The sequence below is a fragment of the Panthera tigris genome, chromosome F2 (genome assembly GCF_018350195.1).
Source record: "Panthera tigris isolate Pti1 chromosome F2, P.tigris_Pti1_mat1.1, whole genome shotgun sequence".
In the NCBI taxonomy this organism is placed as follows: Eukaryota; Metazoa; Chordata; class Mammalia; order Carnivora; family Felidae; genus Panthera; species Panthera tigris.
The window spans coordinates 20,002,894-20,020,165 of NC_056676.1; the positions used below are offsets into that span (position 1 = coordinate 20,002,894).

At 41.6% G+C, this 17,272-nt stretch overlaps 1 protein-coding gene across 6 annotated transcripts in view; it reads left to right on the top strand.

Moving 5' to 3' along the window:
- The window catches only part of SULF1 (sulfatase 1), a 176,963-nt gene that overhangs the window by 109,572 nt on the left and 50,119 nt on the right, over positions 1-17,272 (top strand). For all 6 annotated transcript variants that reach the window (XM_042973037.1, XM_042973036.1, XM_007084770.3 and 3 more), the window contains 2 exons: positions 7,211-7,362; positions 9,724-9,893. In XM_042973037.1, coding sequence (XP_042828971.1) covers positions 7,211-7,362; positions 9,724-9,893 — 322 coding nt within the window. The remainder of the gene's footprint in view (positions 1-7,210; positions 7,363-9,723; positions 9,894-17,272) is intronic.

Here is a 17,272-nt window from a genome sequence, read left to right on the forward strand (position 1 = left end):
AAGAACAGGAGATTTGCTCCTGGAACCTAAGTCTGATTCTGAGGCCAACCTTCCACCCAGGGGCCTGGATACTTAGGTAATAATTGAATTTATAGTGAGTCATCTTAACAGGGGAAAAGGAATTCTTTAAAGGAAACGAGGACTTTTCCAAATAGTTGATAAACCAAAAAAGGATGATACACACATAATAAATTTTGATGGGCCCATTAGTGAATCAGGCAAAAATACAAATTGGAAGACTAAAATGTCAATGATAGAGATCTATACAATTTAAATTTATCCTTGATGGGAAAATATTGAAGTGTCTCAGACAATTAGGAAGCAGAGATGTCTTTGTGACAAGAGTTTATTGATCTAGCCAGGGACAGGGTCCCATTTGAAAATACACAAATAAGCACATCAGGAGGACAGGCATCTTAGGAAATTAAGAAAATTGGTGAATAGGTATTAAACCAACATAATTATTTATAAGCCACTAAACTAGAAGGGGGGAAAGCCAATATATAAAGATTTTATTGTTTTTCTAATAATGAATACATTATTTGGAACATTTAGCTGAGAAGCTAAGAAAAATAATGCAAGAAACCAAAATATATATCATACATAAATATTCATCTAAAGAAAAGCACAGTGCAGTAATCAGTTTTATGAAGAACAAGTCAGAGAAGACGAATTACTAAGAGGCTTATTTTGGGATGCCTCCAGAATATGTGGATTTAAATGAATCGAATTGATCCAATATTATATTTACCATTGTCTGACATGATTTTTTCTTTTTCAGAACTGAGGCATATTTTTGGACTGGCTATAGCCTAAATTTTTCTAACTTTACTCATGGAAAATATGACTGTCCAACAGCTTTAATGTTCAAAAGGGGAAAATACAACAACACGTCTATTGCATTCTATGTTCTGACAAGTGAAGTGGGACTGATATTGGATTATCTATCATAGAAATGAATATCCTGCCCATCTGCTCAAAAAAAAAAAAAATGTAGTGTAAAGTTCTTGTAAGAGTATAGACATGAATGTAAAACCTGTCATTGGTTTTAAGGTAAAAGTAACAAGCTACGTTGGAGAGATAGCATCACATATCAGAAAAAAAAAAACCCTAAATCAAGGCTGAGGGGAGTCGGACCCTTGTCCCATCTCTGCCTTTAATATGTTCGGAGAACTTGCATGAGCTAGTTTCCCAGTTTGTATATGCAATGCATAGATCAACCAGAATGATTCCTAGGCTTTCTTTCCTGCCTGAAATTAAACTGTAATTTTATTATAATCCCTGTACGTTTTATATGGACTCATTTAAAGATTGTAGTGTTCACATTACAATCGTAACACATGATACATAAAATCACATGTGAATTAAACTTTAGTCATACTCATTTAACTTCATATCACTTGGGTGAAAGGGGCAATATTTAATGGAGAGCTGCAGTAAATCTCTTTGTAAAGAAGTCTTTTATAACAAAATAATTTAGACCAATGAATCAATTCTTCTGATTTCATGTCGTTTTATTTTACAAAACTTATGTTACTCATAGCAAAATTATTTATTTATTTATTTATTTGTCCTCCACACACTAATATTCTTATTTTAATGAATTATGGTATTATAGATCTTGATAGTAACATATGGTATAGCATACATGTGTTGAACTACATATGCTTAGACTTACACTAAGTGCTGGGATATGAAAAGATATAAAGTAAGATCCCTGGCTTGACAAGATATAAGTAAGATCCTTGTCTTCATTAGACTTACAGTCTCCTTGGGGAATTAAATTATAATTTTAACTTGGTTCAAACTTACGTATATTGGTGTGTTAACTACCAGTAAAATCCTGTGACCCCAAGTTTATCAATTACACGCAGTAAAAACTCAATTAGTGTACCATTTGTTATGTTAAATAAGATTTAACTTCTCCACAGCATCAGAACTCTTTTCTATAGTTCCTCCTGCTGACCTAAAAGCCTTTGCTTCAAAGAGTTGAAGGAAAAATTTTTAAGTATTATGTAACAGATTGTCCTCCGCAGACGTAGCAGGGCCTAAAGTCACCCGTAATTATAATCAGGTCTTTCTGATCTTTCTGCCTGTCACCCGACCCCCCCCCACCCCCTTTTTAAACAGCCATGAAGGGAAGTGCTTAATGATGTCTCAGAGAAGAGAATGATCTAGAAGGACAGGTAGATGGTGTGTTAGTGATATATTCTGATGGTAGTAAGTTGACGTGAATTGCCAATGCCAAGGGATAAGAAAAACTTCAAACTACACATAATATAATGGCAATATGGGCGAGAAAATGAAATTCACCTTAGGGAGGGAGAACGAGATTTAATACATCTGGAAGAAAATAATTAGAAGCCCAGATAATCAATTGCAGAGCGCTGCCAGGAAGCATAATGTTGAAAGAGGCCAGGGGTGATTACAAATGAGTCTCAATGTTACGAGGCAACAAGAAAGGCCAGAGTAACTTGAAGCCAACAGCACCGGGGTGCCGCATCGTGATGCATGAGGTCCTGGTCTCTCTCAGAACAAGTGTGCTGGATGAGGGCACATCTGGAATCCTGAGTACATGTTTTTACACTCTGTTAGCGCAGAGACACCGAAAACCTGGAGGGAGTTTTGAAGCAAGCAACAAGGACTATTAAGAGACTAGAAGGAATAGTTTACAAGGGGAGGATTAAGGGAGGGGCACTAGCCATGGCGATGGATAGAAAACAGCACTAAATAACTGAACAAGTAAAACAAGGAGGCAAAGGGCAGGAGTGACCCATCGTGGCTGCCCCGAGAGGAAAAAACAAGAGAGCAAAACTGAACGTAACAGGAGAAAAATCTAAAAACTAATTAAGCAAGAAAACGGAAGCCAAATGGGAATTCGTTGCCGCAAAATGTGGCCGATTGGGGAAGAAAAGTATGTAACCTCTCAAGAAAGTTTTCCAAATGCACAAGCGCGGAACTCCAAGATCTCCTTGGACAGCCGAGTGGTACATTATTTGAAACCAGGATACAGCGTTGGGAGCATAATGATAACGGTGCTGCTAATAATAATACCACAGCAGCAGCAGCATTAAAAAAGCCCTTGTTATGTGCCAGGCACTGTTCTAAGCGCTTTACGTATGTTTTATTTCACTCGATTCTAACAACGACCCCGCCACTGTGCTTATGAGTATCCTCGCGTTTTCACAGATGGAGAACTGGACGTGAAGAGAGGCTAAGTAACTTGCCTGAGGATAGCTAGCAAATGACACTGCCAGGATTTGAACCCAGGCAGGCTGGCTCCAGCGTTTATATTCCAAGCCACTGTACCCTTTTACCTCTTTTAAGACAGACGGAGAGGAACGTGGGACAAAACCCCTGGGGATGAGGAGAAGGCCAGGGGAAAGAGCTGGGCCCAAGGTTATTAAGTGGAAGGTTCCTGGAAATCGTCCCCTTCTGAAGTAATGGTGGGTGTGGCCCTGGTCCACGGCCTCTGACTGGAGGTCACATTGCCTTTTGTTAGAAAGGAAAATTATCTTGTACTTTATGTGAAAAGGTGATTAGTCTCTAAAGACAAGAACCCCTCATTAGAATTCCTACTGCACACAGTCAGCTCAGAGGGAAATCCTGAGTCCTACCTGATGGGAGACCCTCTGACATTTTGTCCTACCCCTGTTTCTCAGACCTGAGTCAACTCTTCCAAGAAAATGAATCCGACCAGAAATATCAACTTCAGCCACTTATAATTCAAGTGAAAACATAAGTCTAGAATTTATAGAATCCCCAGAATACATGGAGGTCCATGAACCCCAGTGCAAGAAACAAAACTTTCAGAGCCCCTATACTATATGCAAGGATGGGAAGCAGGGGGAGTACAGAGATGAGGCAAAGGCGGTGTTGGCCCTCAGAACCCTTACGGTCTAAGGGAGATCAGCTTACGTACAAACATGACCGTAGCATGAGGAAGAAAGGGAAAATGGCACTAGAGCCGCAGAACCAAATCGCTGTAGAACCGGGCAAAGACTGAGATTGAAATGGCACCTCGTCTGGTCTTGGTAAACAGTGGGGAGAAGAGGGCAAAGCACAGGCAAAGCAGAGAGGTGAAAACCAGAGCAAATGGAGAAAATGCATTCTCTGGACACGGGGTCAAAGAGAAATGCAGGATGGAGCTGGAAAGAGGGATTTTGTCCAGATTTTGTCCAGTCAGGGTGGCCTTGAATGGCAAGCTACCAAATGAAACTTGGTTGTGCAGGTGAGGGGGACGGTCCGTCCACAATTGTTGGAAGAGGGTGATGTGACCAGAGCCAGTCTTCGGGAAGGTGGCACCAGGAGTGGAAAAAGCCTGGAGCCTGGCTAGGAGAGCTGGCAGAAGCCTGTAAGTGTTCGTGAGGGGCGTCCTGTAATCAAGGGTGGGGCAGGTTCGAGAGCCATTTTCCACCTAGAACCTGCAGGTGGTGGCGACTACTTAGCAAGGGGACCAAAGGAGCGGGTGAAATCAGGGCAGACTCTGGGGTGCCAAGTCTGGTTGACCAGGAAGGTGATTATGACACTCAGAGAATAAAAGGAATCTGAAGAAAGAAGTAATTTCCTAAGGGAAAAGGATTAATTCCGTTCTGGACGATTGTATTAGGTGCGAGTGAAACATTCAGATGGAGGTATCCTACAGGTGGCTGTGGACCAAAGATGAAAGCAAACTAGCTATCCCATAAAGACACAGAAATGATGTACTGTGGACAAGTTTACAGATTCAGAAATGCGTGCTTGAAGAGCACTATCAATAAAGTGCCTGATCCTGGGATCCGTTTTCATCTTCTCAAGCCAGTCATCCAGAAGCTGTCTTCCTTCGTGGATGTAAGTGGAGGTGTCTGGGAGACCCTGCTTAATGAACCTAGAAAGTGGCTTTGACGTGGAAGGCATCTGGCTAGCCATCGTTTCCCCCTAAAACGAAAGATTGCAGCCTTGTAAAAATCAGTAAAAGTAAAACTTGTATGCATGTGTGTGTTACATATGTATGTACATACAGGTGTAAGTGTGCATGTGTGCAACACACGTGTGCACATATACACACCTATATATACACATATAAAAATCTCTCTACTCCTTCCTACTTAAGGGGAAGGCTATCTACGTCTGCAAGCTAATAGGGCGACCAAACATCTAGGTTACCCAAAATAGTGCTTGTCTATACCCGTGTCCCTGGTGAAATTACAACTATTGGAAATAGTACCGTCCTCCTCTTGCAGACTGATTGAGTACTTCAGTTTTTAGGATTGGTTGGCTCGTAAAGAACCTTTTCAGAACAGTGCATGGAATATCACATTATAAGCTTCCTTACAAATGAAAATGTGTGTGTGTGTGTGTGTGTGTGTGTGTGTGTGTGTGTTTAAGCCAAACCTAAAAAGCTGAGAGCAGCTGCTGAGAAATAGTATTTACTTAAGAATCATACATGTAAACATGAGGATAACTTAACTACAGAACATAGTTTAGCTTTTTGTGTAGCTGAGGAATTACGGTTATGTTGCTGTTGTATTAGAATAATTTTTAAACATCATCTTGAAATAGAAATGTGTATTTTAAGTACTAATGCGAAGTTAATGAAAAACACTTTTTAAATGTATGCAGTTTGTTTATTTTCTCTGTAAGAATCATAAATGTTAACAAATTATGGGGCGCCTGGGTGACTCAGTTGGTTAAGTGTCTGACTTCAGCTCAGGTCATGATCTCGTGGTTCGTGAGGTCGAGCCCCACATTGGGCTCTGTGCTGACAGCTCAGAGCCTGGAGCCTGATTCAGATTCTGTGTGTGTGTCTCTCTCTCTGACCCTCCCCCATGCTCTCTCTCTTTCTCTCTCAAAAATAAACATTAAAAAAAATTACCTACAATTGAAGTGATTAATTATTTATCAGCAAGGCGATTTGGTCAGACATTATACACAAACTTTGGTATATTCCAGATCGCTTTATTGCACTTGTGAAGCTCTCTTGTCTAACCTGAATTTACATTCCATGGTGATAACATGGTAAATGTAATGTGATTAAAGTCAGTGAACATATGAAAGAAAGAAAGAAAGAAAGAAAGAAAGAAAGAAAGAAAGAAAGAAAGAGAAAAAGAAAGAAGGAAGGAAGGAAAAGAAAGAAAGAGAAAGAAAGAAAGAAAGAAAGAAAGAAAGAAAGAAAGAAAGAAAGAAAGAAAAAGATAGTACCCTCTTTCTCAAAAATATGCTAACAATACATTTTTGGGACCCTTCTAATAGTTACAAGGTATTTGACTTCAAAATCTAACCCATTTTGTTCCCAAAACTCCAACCTGCCTTTCTCTCCCCTTTGCCCCTCTCCTGTCATCATCTGTGGCAGAGGACCAAATTCAAAGTTTTTCTCTGAAAGGATCAATAAGTCTTGTTGCACAGTGGCCTTTCTTGGATGTGTGACATGCCAGAGTTACAAATATGAAGCCCCTCCAGTGCCCTCTTCGATGAGCAGTGGTGTGCATGTTTATGGCCCATGTACTTCTGTTGCACTATAATTCTATGAAAATTAGCCATCTGTGTAGTAACTCTATGTTATCAGGATTTTTAATTATCAGTAATAGACCTATGCATTCATGAAATACACATAATGTAAACACCGATGCTGTAAAATGCGTGTGACATAAAAACCCTTACCATGTGCCATAGAAATGGAGTTTACCATGGTTCCTCGATTTGGAAAATTTGGATATGTGAAAACAAAGACAAGCTTTTCTATAGTGTTTTTACAACTCAAAGAGTGAATAGTTTTTACAATTCTCAAATAGTGAAATTAGGAAACTTATTTTATCACAAAGAGTGAACTTTCAGTCTTCCAGTATTTGCCCAGAGGTAGCATTCTAGATTTCTATTGGCTACTTCTCTGTCACATCAACTTAACAAAAGGGTAATTCTGCTATTATCCCAGCACAGCCACAAGAAATAGATGTACCCGCAGTATCGTGATCATTATGGTAATTTTATTGAACGATAATCCATGTACTTGGGTGTGATGTTTATTTATTTGAAAGGAAAATGCTTGTGTGTGTCACTTGGCCAAAGAATCAAGAGTATTACACTATTGTTGTTTTGACATCCACTGTTACCTAGGTTAACTTTTGTTTTACTGCCTCTTTTTCAAGTCATAATTTCATACTTATGCATTTATGCATTTATTTGTGATTAATCATTTCATATGAGAAAATAATCCTGTTTTTTCCCATTGCAGCCTTTTTTGGAAAATACCTCAATGAATATAATGGCAGCTACATCCCTCCTGGGTGGCGAGAATGGCTTGGATTAATCAAGAATTCTCGTTTCTATAATTACACTGTTTGTCGCAATGGCATCAAAGAAAAGCATGGATTTGATTATGCAAAGGTAATTTTCAGGCACTTTCACACTGCATCAATTTACTTTATGTGTAATGGGGAAAAGCCATTTTCAGTGAGTTAAGTTATACATGAGATTGGCTTTCTATGTTCTCACAATGTTAGAATGAGAAATTTTAAGGTAATTTTAAACTCCAGGCAAGAAAAAGATTTTCAAGGAACACTGACTTTGACTAGTGATTTTTTTCCCTCATTAGGATGAAAGGCAATCAGCCTCTGATGAAAGTTATCATCAAGAAAATCATAGATCTCTCCACTCTGTCTTGTGATAATTTTTGATTTCTCTGCGCTCCAGAGGATTGGTCCACATAATCAAATGTTCATCTTGTACCATTTTGCTTTTCATTGGGGTAAAACTATATTTCGTCCATGGCTTCACGTTTAGATGTAAGAGTAAGAGCAGACAAGTGCAATAATCGAAGGTCGAGAAACCACGGTCCTTTCTCTTACTCCTGTGGGAGCAAGCTTTGATACATGGCAAGGACACACCTGCCCCATGGCGACTCGAGTCCATGAAAGTGTCTGAGGCTATCAGTCCTAGGATTTCCAAACCAGTTCATAGACACTGAAATCGACATGTCCCTTGGCTCTCTGATAAATAGATCCTAGATTAGACTTTTTTAAATTCACAAACGTTTTGTGATTGCCAACTTAAAACAAAACAATTTTCAGAGGACAAGAGTGAAGGGGGTAATATCTTTGAATTTAGCCTGCTAGTTAGCCTAAAATATGCTCTTCCCTTATAGCCGCGCCCATCTCTTCCTCGCTTATCTAAAAGAAGCTGACAGTCTGCTCTATCCAGCATAGATCGCTACGAAAGAGCCATTGGTAGAAGTCAGAAAGAGGGAACTTGATTTAATTTTGGCACAGTGCTGCCTTTATGCTTGGCCCAATTTGAGCCCAAGGAACTTGGTTGGAGATGAGGTGTAAGCCTCGCTCTTTGGTATCCCTCAGAAAACAATGAATGCAAATGAAATTCACAAACATTGCTAATAGGATTCCAGACTCATCAAAGTCGAGAGCTGGCAGGGACCTTGGAGGCAGATTTGAGCAATGTCCTACAAAGTGCACTAATTGTCACTGCTATCATTTTTTATCTGTGGGGATGCTTTCATGCTCCTTGTTCAAGCTATTAACCTTTCTTTCCCTGTTGTCCTAAGGAGAGCAAAGTAATCAAGATTCCCTCCAAAGACTAAATTAGCGTAACTTGCCCATTATCACAGCTGATTAAGTGTCAAAGACAACTGTGTCCAAAAAGAATATATGGCGCTTTTTTTAGTGAGAAAAGGAATGAATCAGACACTCCCATGGAGGAAGGTGATAGCCTGTGGACTTGTCCTAACAATGACATGTGACACAGATTTCCTCCCTTGGGCACTGCTTTGGCAGCTGTTCTGGTCCTTGAATCTACATGTGATTAGTCATGCCTGGAAGCCTCCACCATGGTGAACGTTGTCTGGGCACTTTCTGAATAAAGTTTGTACTGGAACTCCAGGCCAATGATACCCACTTGGAGGAAGCAGGTGGTTTAATTTAAAATTTTCATCATTCCTCTTCATTCCATTTCTTCCTTCTCCCTTACAGAGTTGCATCAGTCCCTCAGACTGTGGCTTAAGTCATTTTATTAAGAAGTCAGGCCCAAATGCCAGCAGCTGTATCATTTTAGTTGTGCAATTAACAGTATAATCTGCAGGAAATCAAATGCTCCCCATATTTAGTGTTTCAAGTAAATTAATTGATAAAATATTGCAGCTTTTCCCTGTGTACCCAGATTTTGGCTATGGCTTTCATTAGCAATTAATTACTGTGTAATTCCCACAGGTGAAATTTTAATTTAAAGAAAAGACCTTTGCTTTTGTTTGTGCATGTGGCTTTGTGTGTGTGTGTGTGTGTGTGTGTGTGTGTGTTTGTTCTGCAACTGTGAATTTGTAGTGGGCGTGGGTGTTTCCTGCCCTTGAAGTAATTAATTTTTTTGTCAACGAATTACATCAATGAAACCTGAGAATGAAATATGTATCCGGTGTTTCATGTTCTCTAGCATTTGGATTGCCAGATCTGATCATTATCTTGGACAAACAGAACTTGACTTTTTTTCTTTCTTAATTGCTAAGTTGTGCTTTACTTAAAATAAAATTTTTGCGTGTTACCAACCTAGCAGCCCTAGCAAGTAACTGGCAACCGATTTTCTCTGTTAGGGAAGATGTTTTGCTGCTTTGGGAGTCATTTTCCTTCCTGCTTTAGACCTTATCTCTTCGTTCAGGGAGATGCTTCTGAAGAAAGCAGTATTCAAATGTGATCTGATGAATGTCACCTTTTGTAATTTTTGTTTTGTGTCAAATGTATGTTTCAGGACTACTTCACAGACTTAATCACTAACGAGAGCATTAATTACTTCAAAATGTCTAAGAGAATGTATCCCCATAGGCCCATTATGATGGTGATCAGCCACGCTGCGCCCCACGGCCCCGAGGACTCGGCCCCACAGTTTTCAAAACTGTACCCCAACGCTTCCCAACACATGTGAGTAATAACATCCGTTCTGGGACCTGCTGAACACAGGCCTTTCCTTTGCTCTCCACCTCCCACCTCTCCCTCACCCCATTTCCTTCCACACCGTGTCTCCAGAGGCCGGAATACCAGCTTCTGACATGAGACCATGGCGCAGGCTGGCCACAGGGCCTTCTCTAGTGGTGTTGTTAGGAATCATATTTCCAACATGTATAAGTAGCCAAATAGAAAGGAAGAGAAGCACATAGGCTTACTGGGGGAAATTTTTATCAAGTGTTCCCTTCAGTTGTCTTAAATACTATTCCTGAGCGTGACCTAATAATAAAAACAACGATCCAGTGGTATGCTTTTCATAGCAACAGACTGGCGATCCCTGGTCTGGTTGTAGAAACGCGGGGTTATTTTCTAGGTGAATAGTGTCGTAGCTTTGCTACAGATGTGCAATTAGGATTGCTGCAGAAAGCTTGAATGGGCTTGCCCGAGAGGCCTTCTCAGGTCACGGCTTTAAAATACCTGATGTTTCTTTTTGAGAGGCAGGATCCTTGGTAAGGAGGGGCGGGGAGGCTCGGGGAGGGGGCTGATGGTGTGGGGGTCTGAGGCAGAGAGCAGAGAGCTGCGTTATGCTGATGATTCTCACTAGCCCAGAGTGGAAAAGTCTAGATGCTTTGGCAGCAAAGAACATGAGTTTGTTTTGTACTCTGTCGACATGCTTCCTTCCCACCCATGGCAATAACATGCGGGCTTCCCTACAGAGCAGTTGGCTCTGTGTCTGCTAAAGGATCGGCCATCAGACAGGTAGGGAACAGGGAACTGATATCTGTTTCTTTCATCACTAAACCTCCAAAATTGGCTCTTAATCTGTTTATGCTTAAATATCATCCGTTTTCATCCACACTGACTTCCCAGCCACAATCCCAGACAGAAAGAAAATAGATTAAATGTATTTATGAAAAGAGAAGCACTGAAGGCACCATCGTTGCTGATCATTCCATATCCCTGAAGAACCTTTCCTGATTTCTTATTTCTTATAACGAATAAACTGATCACTTTTGGTCAGTGGTACTTAATGAGTCTTGATCACATCAAGTGATTTAGAAAGAAGGAAGGGGATCAGAACTGACAGAAGATAGGAACTAGCAGTAGATATAAAGCCAGGACGGATATCCTACCGAACATGCCCAGTGGGATAGGAGGAGGGAGGTGTTTTAGTGCAGACAATACTGTCAACAAATAAAGAAGTTTGCCCCAGCACCTGGGGAATGTGGTCTGGATGACTCACTGTGTTTGGGAAAGACCTCTGTGGTTGGATATATAAGTCTCTGAAGGTCTACCTACATATAACCTTGCGACTAAATTCATGAGTGAAGCCCACAAGTGGCAAGTGGCTGTCCATTACAGATCACTTACAGATTCAGCAACCTGCTGGTTCAGAAGTCTCTACCAGGTTCTTCCGTGCCTCTTTCCTTTTCTTTTTTTTAAATGTTTATTTATTTATTTTGAGAGACCGAGAGAGAGCCCATGCGCACCCACACGAGGGAGGGAGGGGCAGAGAGAGAGAGAGAGAGAAAGAGAGGGTCAGAGAGAATCCCAAGCAGGCTTCATGCCGTCAGCACAGAGCCTAACACAGGACCCAATCTCATGAACCGTGAGATCGTGACCTGAGCCGAAATCAAGAGTAGGAAGCGTAACCAACTGAGACACCCAGGCATCCCTCTCTTTTCTTTTGAATCAGAAATCAGTCTGTGTAGGTTCTGTTGTTGCCCTGGCAGATTCCCAGCCTATGGTGGCTTTCTCCAACTGTAAACATTGCCGGTGTTTTCCCGAGTTTGAGGAGAAGGGATTGACAAAATGTGGTGTTTTATGGCTCCTTAGAAGTCATCCTGCCTTTGAAGCTTCCAGGCAAGGTCCTGGGCCTCCAGAAGAATCAGCCACAGGTCAAAAGGTTCTGACGGCTCAGTGGCATGCACAGACAATTGTGGGAAGAGAGGAATCTGCAGATTTCTTAGGGCCTTAGTGATAACTAAAAAGCAGCATCTCTGACTCCAGCAATTAAAAATTCTATTTGACTCCACAGATATTTACGAGTAGTGCTATATAGTACGGCAAGAATGTAGGCATGAGGAAGACATGAGTGCCAACATTGGGGAACCAATAATCAAAGACAGGGATTGGCACGCTGGGGTCAAATCCAGCTTGCCACCAGCTTTTGCTAATAAAATTTTACTGGAATACAGCCATGCCCATTGATTGATGTGTTATCTGTGGCTGCTTTCGCAATTCAACAGCAGAGTAGTTGTGGCAGATACGCTATGGCCTGTGATGCCCAAAATATTTACTCTCTGATCCTTTACAGAATAAGTTTGTCCCCAACCCCTGCTCTAGGCAGGGGATGGGCAAGTGTCCAAACAGCCATATCACCGGTAGGAACAGAAGTGGTGAGTACTAGGGAAGGCATCCAAGGAGCTACGGAAGTTTGGGGGAAGACCCATTCACATCTTTTAGGGGAACAAGGAAAAGTCGTGGAGAAGCAGACATTCAGAATGGGCCTCAAAGAATGGGCAAAATTTCTGCAGCTGATCCTGTAGTTTGGGTAGATGACCTCAGGAAGACAATGTGGCACGGACAGGTGGTCGCCATGTGAAGTAAGGCGACCTAAGATGTGACCTAAGAGAATGGAGTGCAAGGAAAGCAATAAGGGTTAGAGCTAGAAAGGGAAACTAGCAGAATTTTGAGGGCTTGAATGGATTTGTATGTAAGCATAAGCAGAGAGTCACTGGAGGTCACTTGGGAGGGTAGTAACTTGGTCGTTTTCACATGTAAATTGTTTCAGTTATTTCTTTTTGTTCAAATGGACCACGAGTGTGCCTTACTTGTGATTCTATAAAGCAAAATCTACACATGACAGAGCGAAAAATATTTAGGCCTTTGAGACAAACAGCCTGGGTTCCTTTTTCATCGGTCCTCCCTAAGCAATTTTTTTAACCTCTAGGCACCTCCATTGTCTCATCTGTAAAATGAGGATAATACTAGCATGTTGACAGGATGTCACGAACAAAAATTAAGAGAGGAAGCGTAGCTAAAGTCCCCACAGAGGGCCCGGGACACAGATGCCACTTCAGAGATGCTAATTCTTAGTGTTCCTTTCTATCAAGATGAACCACATAAAGCCACTCTTTCTTGATTCCATCTTTCTTGACCTACAAAAATCTCAATTTCATTAGGCTCAACCCGTGTTTAGGGGAAGCAACTGAAGAATTGACAAGTTGATACATGTCCGTTGTGATGTGACAAATCTCCTGACAGGCTAAGCCTCACACTGTGATGAGCCTCTCACACCTGGCCATTCCAAAAACACAGACAGGCTAAGCACCAATCTGGGCCGTGTTATCTTTTCCAGGTGCAAAGTGTGCTCAAGGAGCAAGGGCCAGTTAGGAGAACACCCTTCACCATAGAAAATGAAAATCCATGTGGTTGATTAAGTGATTCAGCTTCTCTTTGCTGCTAAGCCTTGGGCTTCGGTGCACCTAGGATGGAGAGATCTGTTGTGTCTCCTGTGGGTCTTAGGAGCCTCAAGACCCTGGCATCTTAGTGGTAAAGGTTTCCCCTAACTGATGCTCACTCGAGGAAGGGGCTGGGGTGAGTCGGTGTGTGGCTCTTGTCCCTGAGCGACTGCCCGCGTTCACGGTTCAGTCTGTAGACACGAAGAGTGAGACAAATGAAGACAGGCTGCTAACTGTGGTGCATGGGGCTCCTGAATGGCCGGTTTCCTTAGCGAAAACACGAGCCACACATTCAAGCAAAGGGAGGTAAGCAGTTAAGTACTTTGCAGAAATGTTTGGCAAGGCCCTGAAAACACTGAGAAGCTGTAGACGCTCCCTTTTTGAGAGAAGCAGGTAACACGAACACGCTCCTTTAGGTCACCTTCCTTGGTGGTCATGCATCATCCAGATGCCTTTCACGTGGCCCAGCGTTGTAGTTATCTGACCCTCGCAGACCGGAGTGAATGCATTGTGTTTCCACGGTGTTTTCCATTCCCAACAAAGGAAGGAAGCCAGGCCAATACTGGCTTATTGGCTTTACGCACTGAGGCTAGAGACTATGCCCACTGACTAAGAATGTGGACAGATATCGACCACGCGTGACATGGGGCAGTGTTTAATCAGAAGCAGCTTGGCTGTTCACGGCCTCGGTGATATCTGAGGGAGCCTCCATCAAAACATCACACATGATAATCCTTATCCTAAAGCCCTTCACTATGGGGAAGACCCTTCTGTGCTTTTCAGTAAATCATCTCCCCAGTAGCCTCATACTAATTCTGTACCCTCACTCTCGCTTTGACATAGCTTTTCTCTCCTGGCCTCCGTGATGTGATAACATGAATCAGTGACAGGAAAGGAGATTCCATTTACCTACCTGATGAGTCTGTGGGAAGCCAAGAGACTCCTTTGTCACCTTCCTACCAACCCTGTCCCTATCGACTTCAATTTTTTTTTGTTCTAGGTCAACACTTCTTTCTCCCCCTCCCCGGAAATGTGTGTAATTGTGCATGTGTGTGTGTGAACACACACATGCGCGCGCACACACACACACACGAATTCAAGAGAAATCTAAAATCTTGGTAGAACAATCCAGGTGCACTAACTTGCAAGGATCATTCTGAAACTGTGGTTTGGGGATGACATAGTATGTTAAAGGGACAACTAACTACCTCTGTGTAAGCTTCAGAACAAAGTTTCTGAAACACCTTTATTATCTGAAGTTGGAAAAAAGGGTTTTTACTTAAAAGAGTTTGCACATTCTTACTTCACTTCTTCCACAAATCCATAAAAGAGAAAGAAAGTGCTTTTGGAAAGGAGAGAATTGTGTTTATTTTTATTTTTTTAACGTTTACTTATTTATCTTGAGACAGAGAGAAAGAGAGAGTGCGAGCAAGGGAGGGGCAAAGAGAAGGGGACAGAGGACCCGAAGCAGGCTCCAGGTTCTCAGCACAGAGTCCCATGCGGGGCTCGATCCCACGAAGCACGAGATCATGACCTGAGCTGAAATCAAGAGTCAGATGCCTAAGCGACTGAGCGACCCAGGTGCCCCGGAGATGAGGGAATTTTAAATTCTCCATAAAATCTTTAATTTGGGCAGAACCAATTTCTCCTTTCCTATGTCCCCACTTTGTTCTTCTCTCCATCATTGAGTACATATCCCATTGCACTGGCTATTTACCAGACCCTTGAAGGCAAATTGCACACCCCCAGGGGGCAGCATTCACACAAGACAATGGTGCCCTGGGGTGATGCAAGACAGCTCTTTCCTGAAGGCGGTCACACTTTGCACCTCTCCCTCCTGGGCCTGGGGCACATGGCTCCTGCCGCCTTCCCTGCATGATACATTTTTCTGTAGTAAATGAATAAGCGTGTTGACTCCACCACCTACGTGACATTAGAACACTTTTAATAGTATAAAAATATTGAGGCAATCAGTTTTATGAATTAAAGGACACTTAGAGATCATCTAATGCCATGAATTTTTAGATTAGAAACTGGAGGCCCAAATTCTATTTAAAAAAATAAAAGACCCAGGTCAAATGGCTTTACCCAGGTCACATAAGAGGTAGGAAAGGACAAAGCTGGAGCCAAAACTCCATTCTCTTGGCCCCAGGTGATCTTTCTGCTGCACCAGTCTTGCTCAGTATGACTCACAGTCACGGTTAATATTAGAAATGGTTCCTGTGTGTGTGTTTGCACAATTCTATCGGAGTTTGCAGTACCTTAGAAGACTTTATAAAATTAGTCTCCTGATATACCTATAATCAAGATCATTTGATATTATTCTGCCTGTATTCAAATGTTACCCACCTAAAGACATTTGAACTCAGGTGGGGAATATCTCCACAAAGTCAATTAAATAAGTTCAATTTGAGTGAAAGCTGAGACGGTGCAACTTGGGAGATTAAGTATAGAATTTCCAATTTAATGCTTTGAGTGTGTGTCTTAAATCTGTATAACTGGCTTATTCTGGGAATTGAAACTTATTTCATTTCTTAGAGAATGATGGTCCTGCTACCAAGACCCTTTACGAGTTAGATCATTAGAGTTTTTGTTGTTGTCCAAGACTAAATAACAAATGAAGAAAACACATGTTCAAATATAAAACACTAGAAAGGTATTTCTTTTCACTGGGTGACAGCAAAGGCCATCAGCAGTAAAAATGAACTGCTAAATTCTGTGTAATCCCCTGAATATAGATTTAATATACAACACGTGTGTTTCTTGAACCTATTTCTTTTCTGGGAAGAATTCTTCTCCCCAAATACCCACCCATCAAACAGAAAGGTGACATTATTGATTTTCAGAATTCTTATTCTTGTTATGCCAATAAGCAACACAAGAAAGAAAATCAAAGCCCAAAGAGAATTAGCATTGATGGAAAAGGTCGAACTTACAAATGTGTGGTCTAAAGGATCTGTGATCTAGTGCGAAGCAATAAATCCAAACAAATAATGACTGCAGAAAACCAGTGTGCAGAGAAGCCTTACTGGGGAACGTTAACATTTTAAATATAGGAATAGTCTGTTGAGGGCTACAGGCATGTTTTGTGCCTGGAACGCACACTTACAGGTAAAATCCTTCTCTGAATAGACAACAAGAAGTCTTACCAGATCAAGCATATGGATTTTTTTTTAAGAAAGCAACAGAAACTTGGGGCGCCTGGGTGGCTCAGTCGGTTAAGCGTCCAACTTCAGCTCAGGTCGCAATCTCACAGTTTGTGAGTTCAAGCCCCGCATCGGGCTCTGTGCTGACAGCTCAGAGCCTGGAGCCTGCTTGGGATTCTGTGTCTTCCTCTCTCTCTCTCTGCCCCTCCCCCACTCAAGCTCTGTCTCTCTCTCTCTCTCTCTCTCTCTCTCGCTCAAAAATAAATAACATTTTAAAATATATTTAAAATATTAAATAAAAATATTAAATAAAAAAAAGAAACGCAATCTGTTCATTTGTCCTCTCACTTTTAAAGCAGACAGCTAGTGTTACCTACGCTTTTTGCTGCTACACCCAGTTTGCTTCAGAGGGTCAGACTTTGTCTTGTATTGTCAGCAGGTGTGGACACAGAGCAGCTGGTAGGACGCACTTGAACGGGAACCAGAAACGGCTAATGTTTTAAATCAAGACGAATGTTAAGGATCTTAGGACTTAATTTTGAGAGAAAGAAATATATGTGCCAGATGTTTTAATGACTGGGATTTTGAGGAACTTCTTGGGGACTGTGATGCAGGACTCTGGTCATTAGGATATCATGGAAGAAGTTCCAGCCCCAGCCCATTCTTTCTGAGTCACTTCTGTACACTTCACTTTCTCATTTGTAAAATGGGAATGAGATGTCCTCCTACCCTCCAGGGTTGCCAC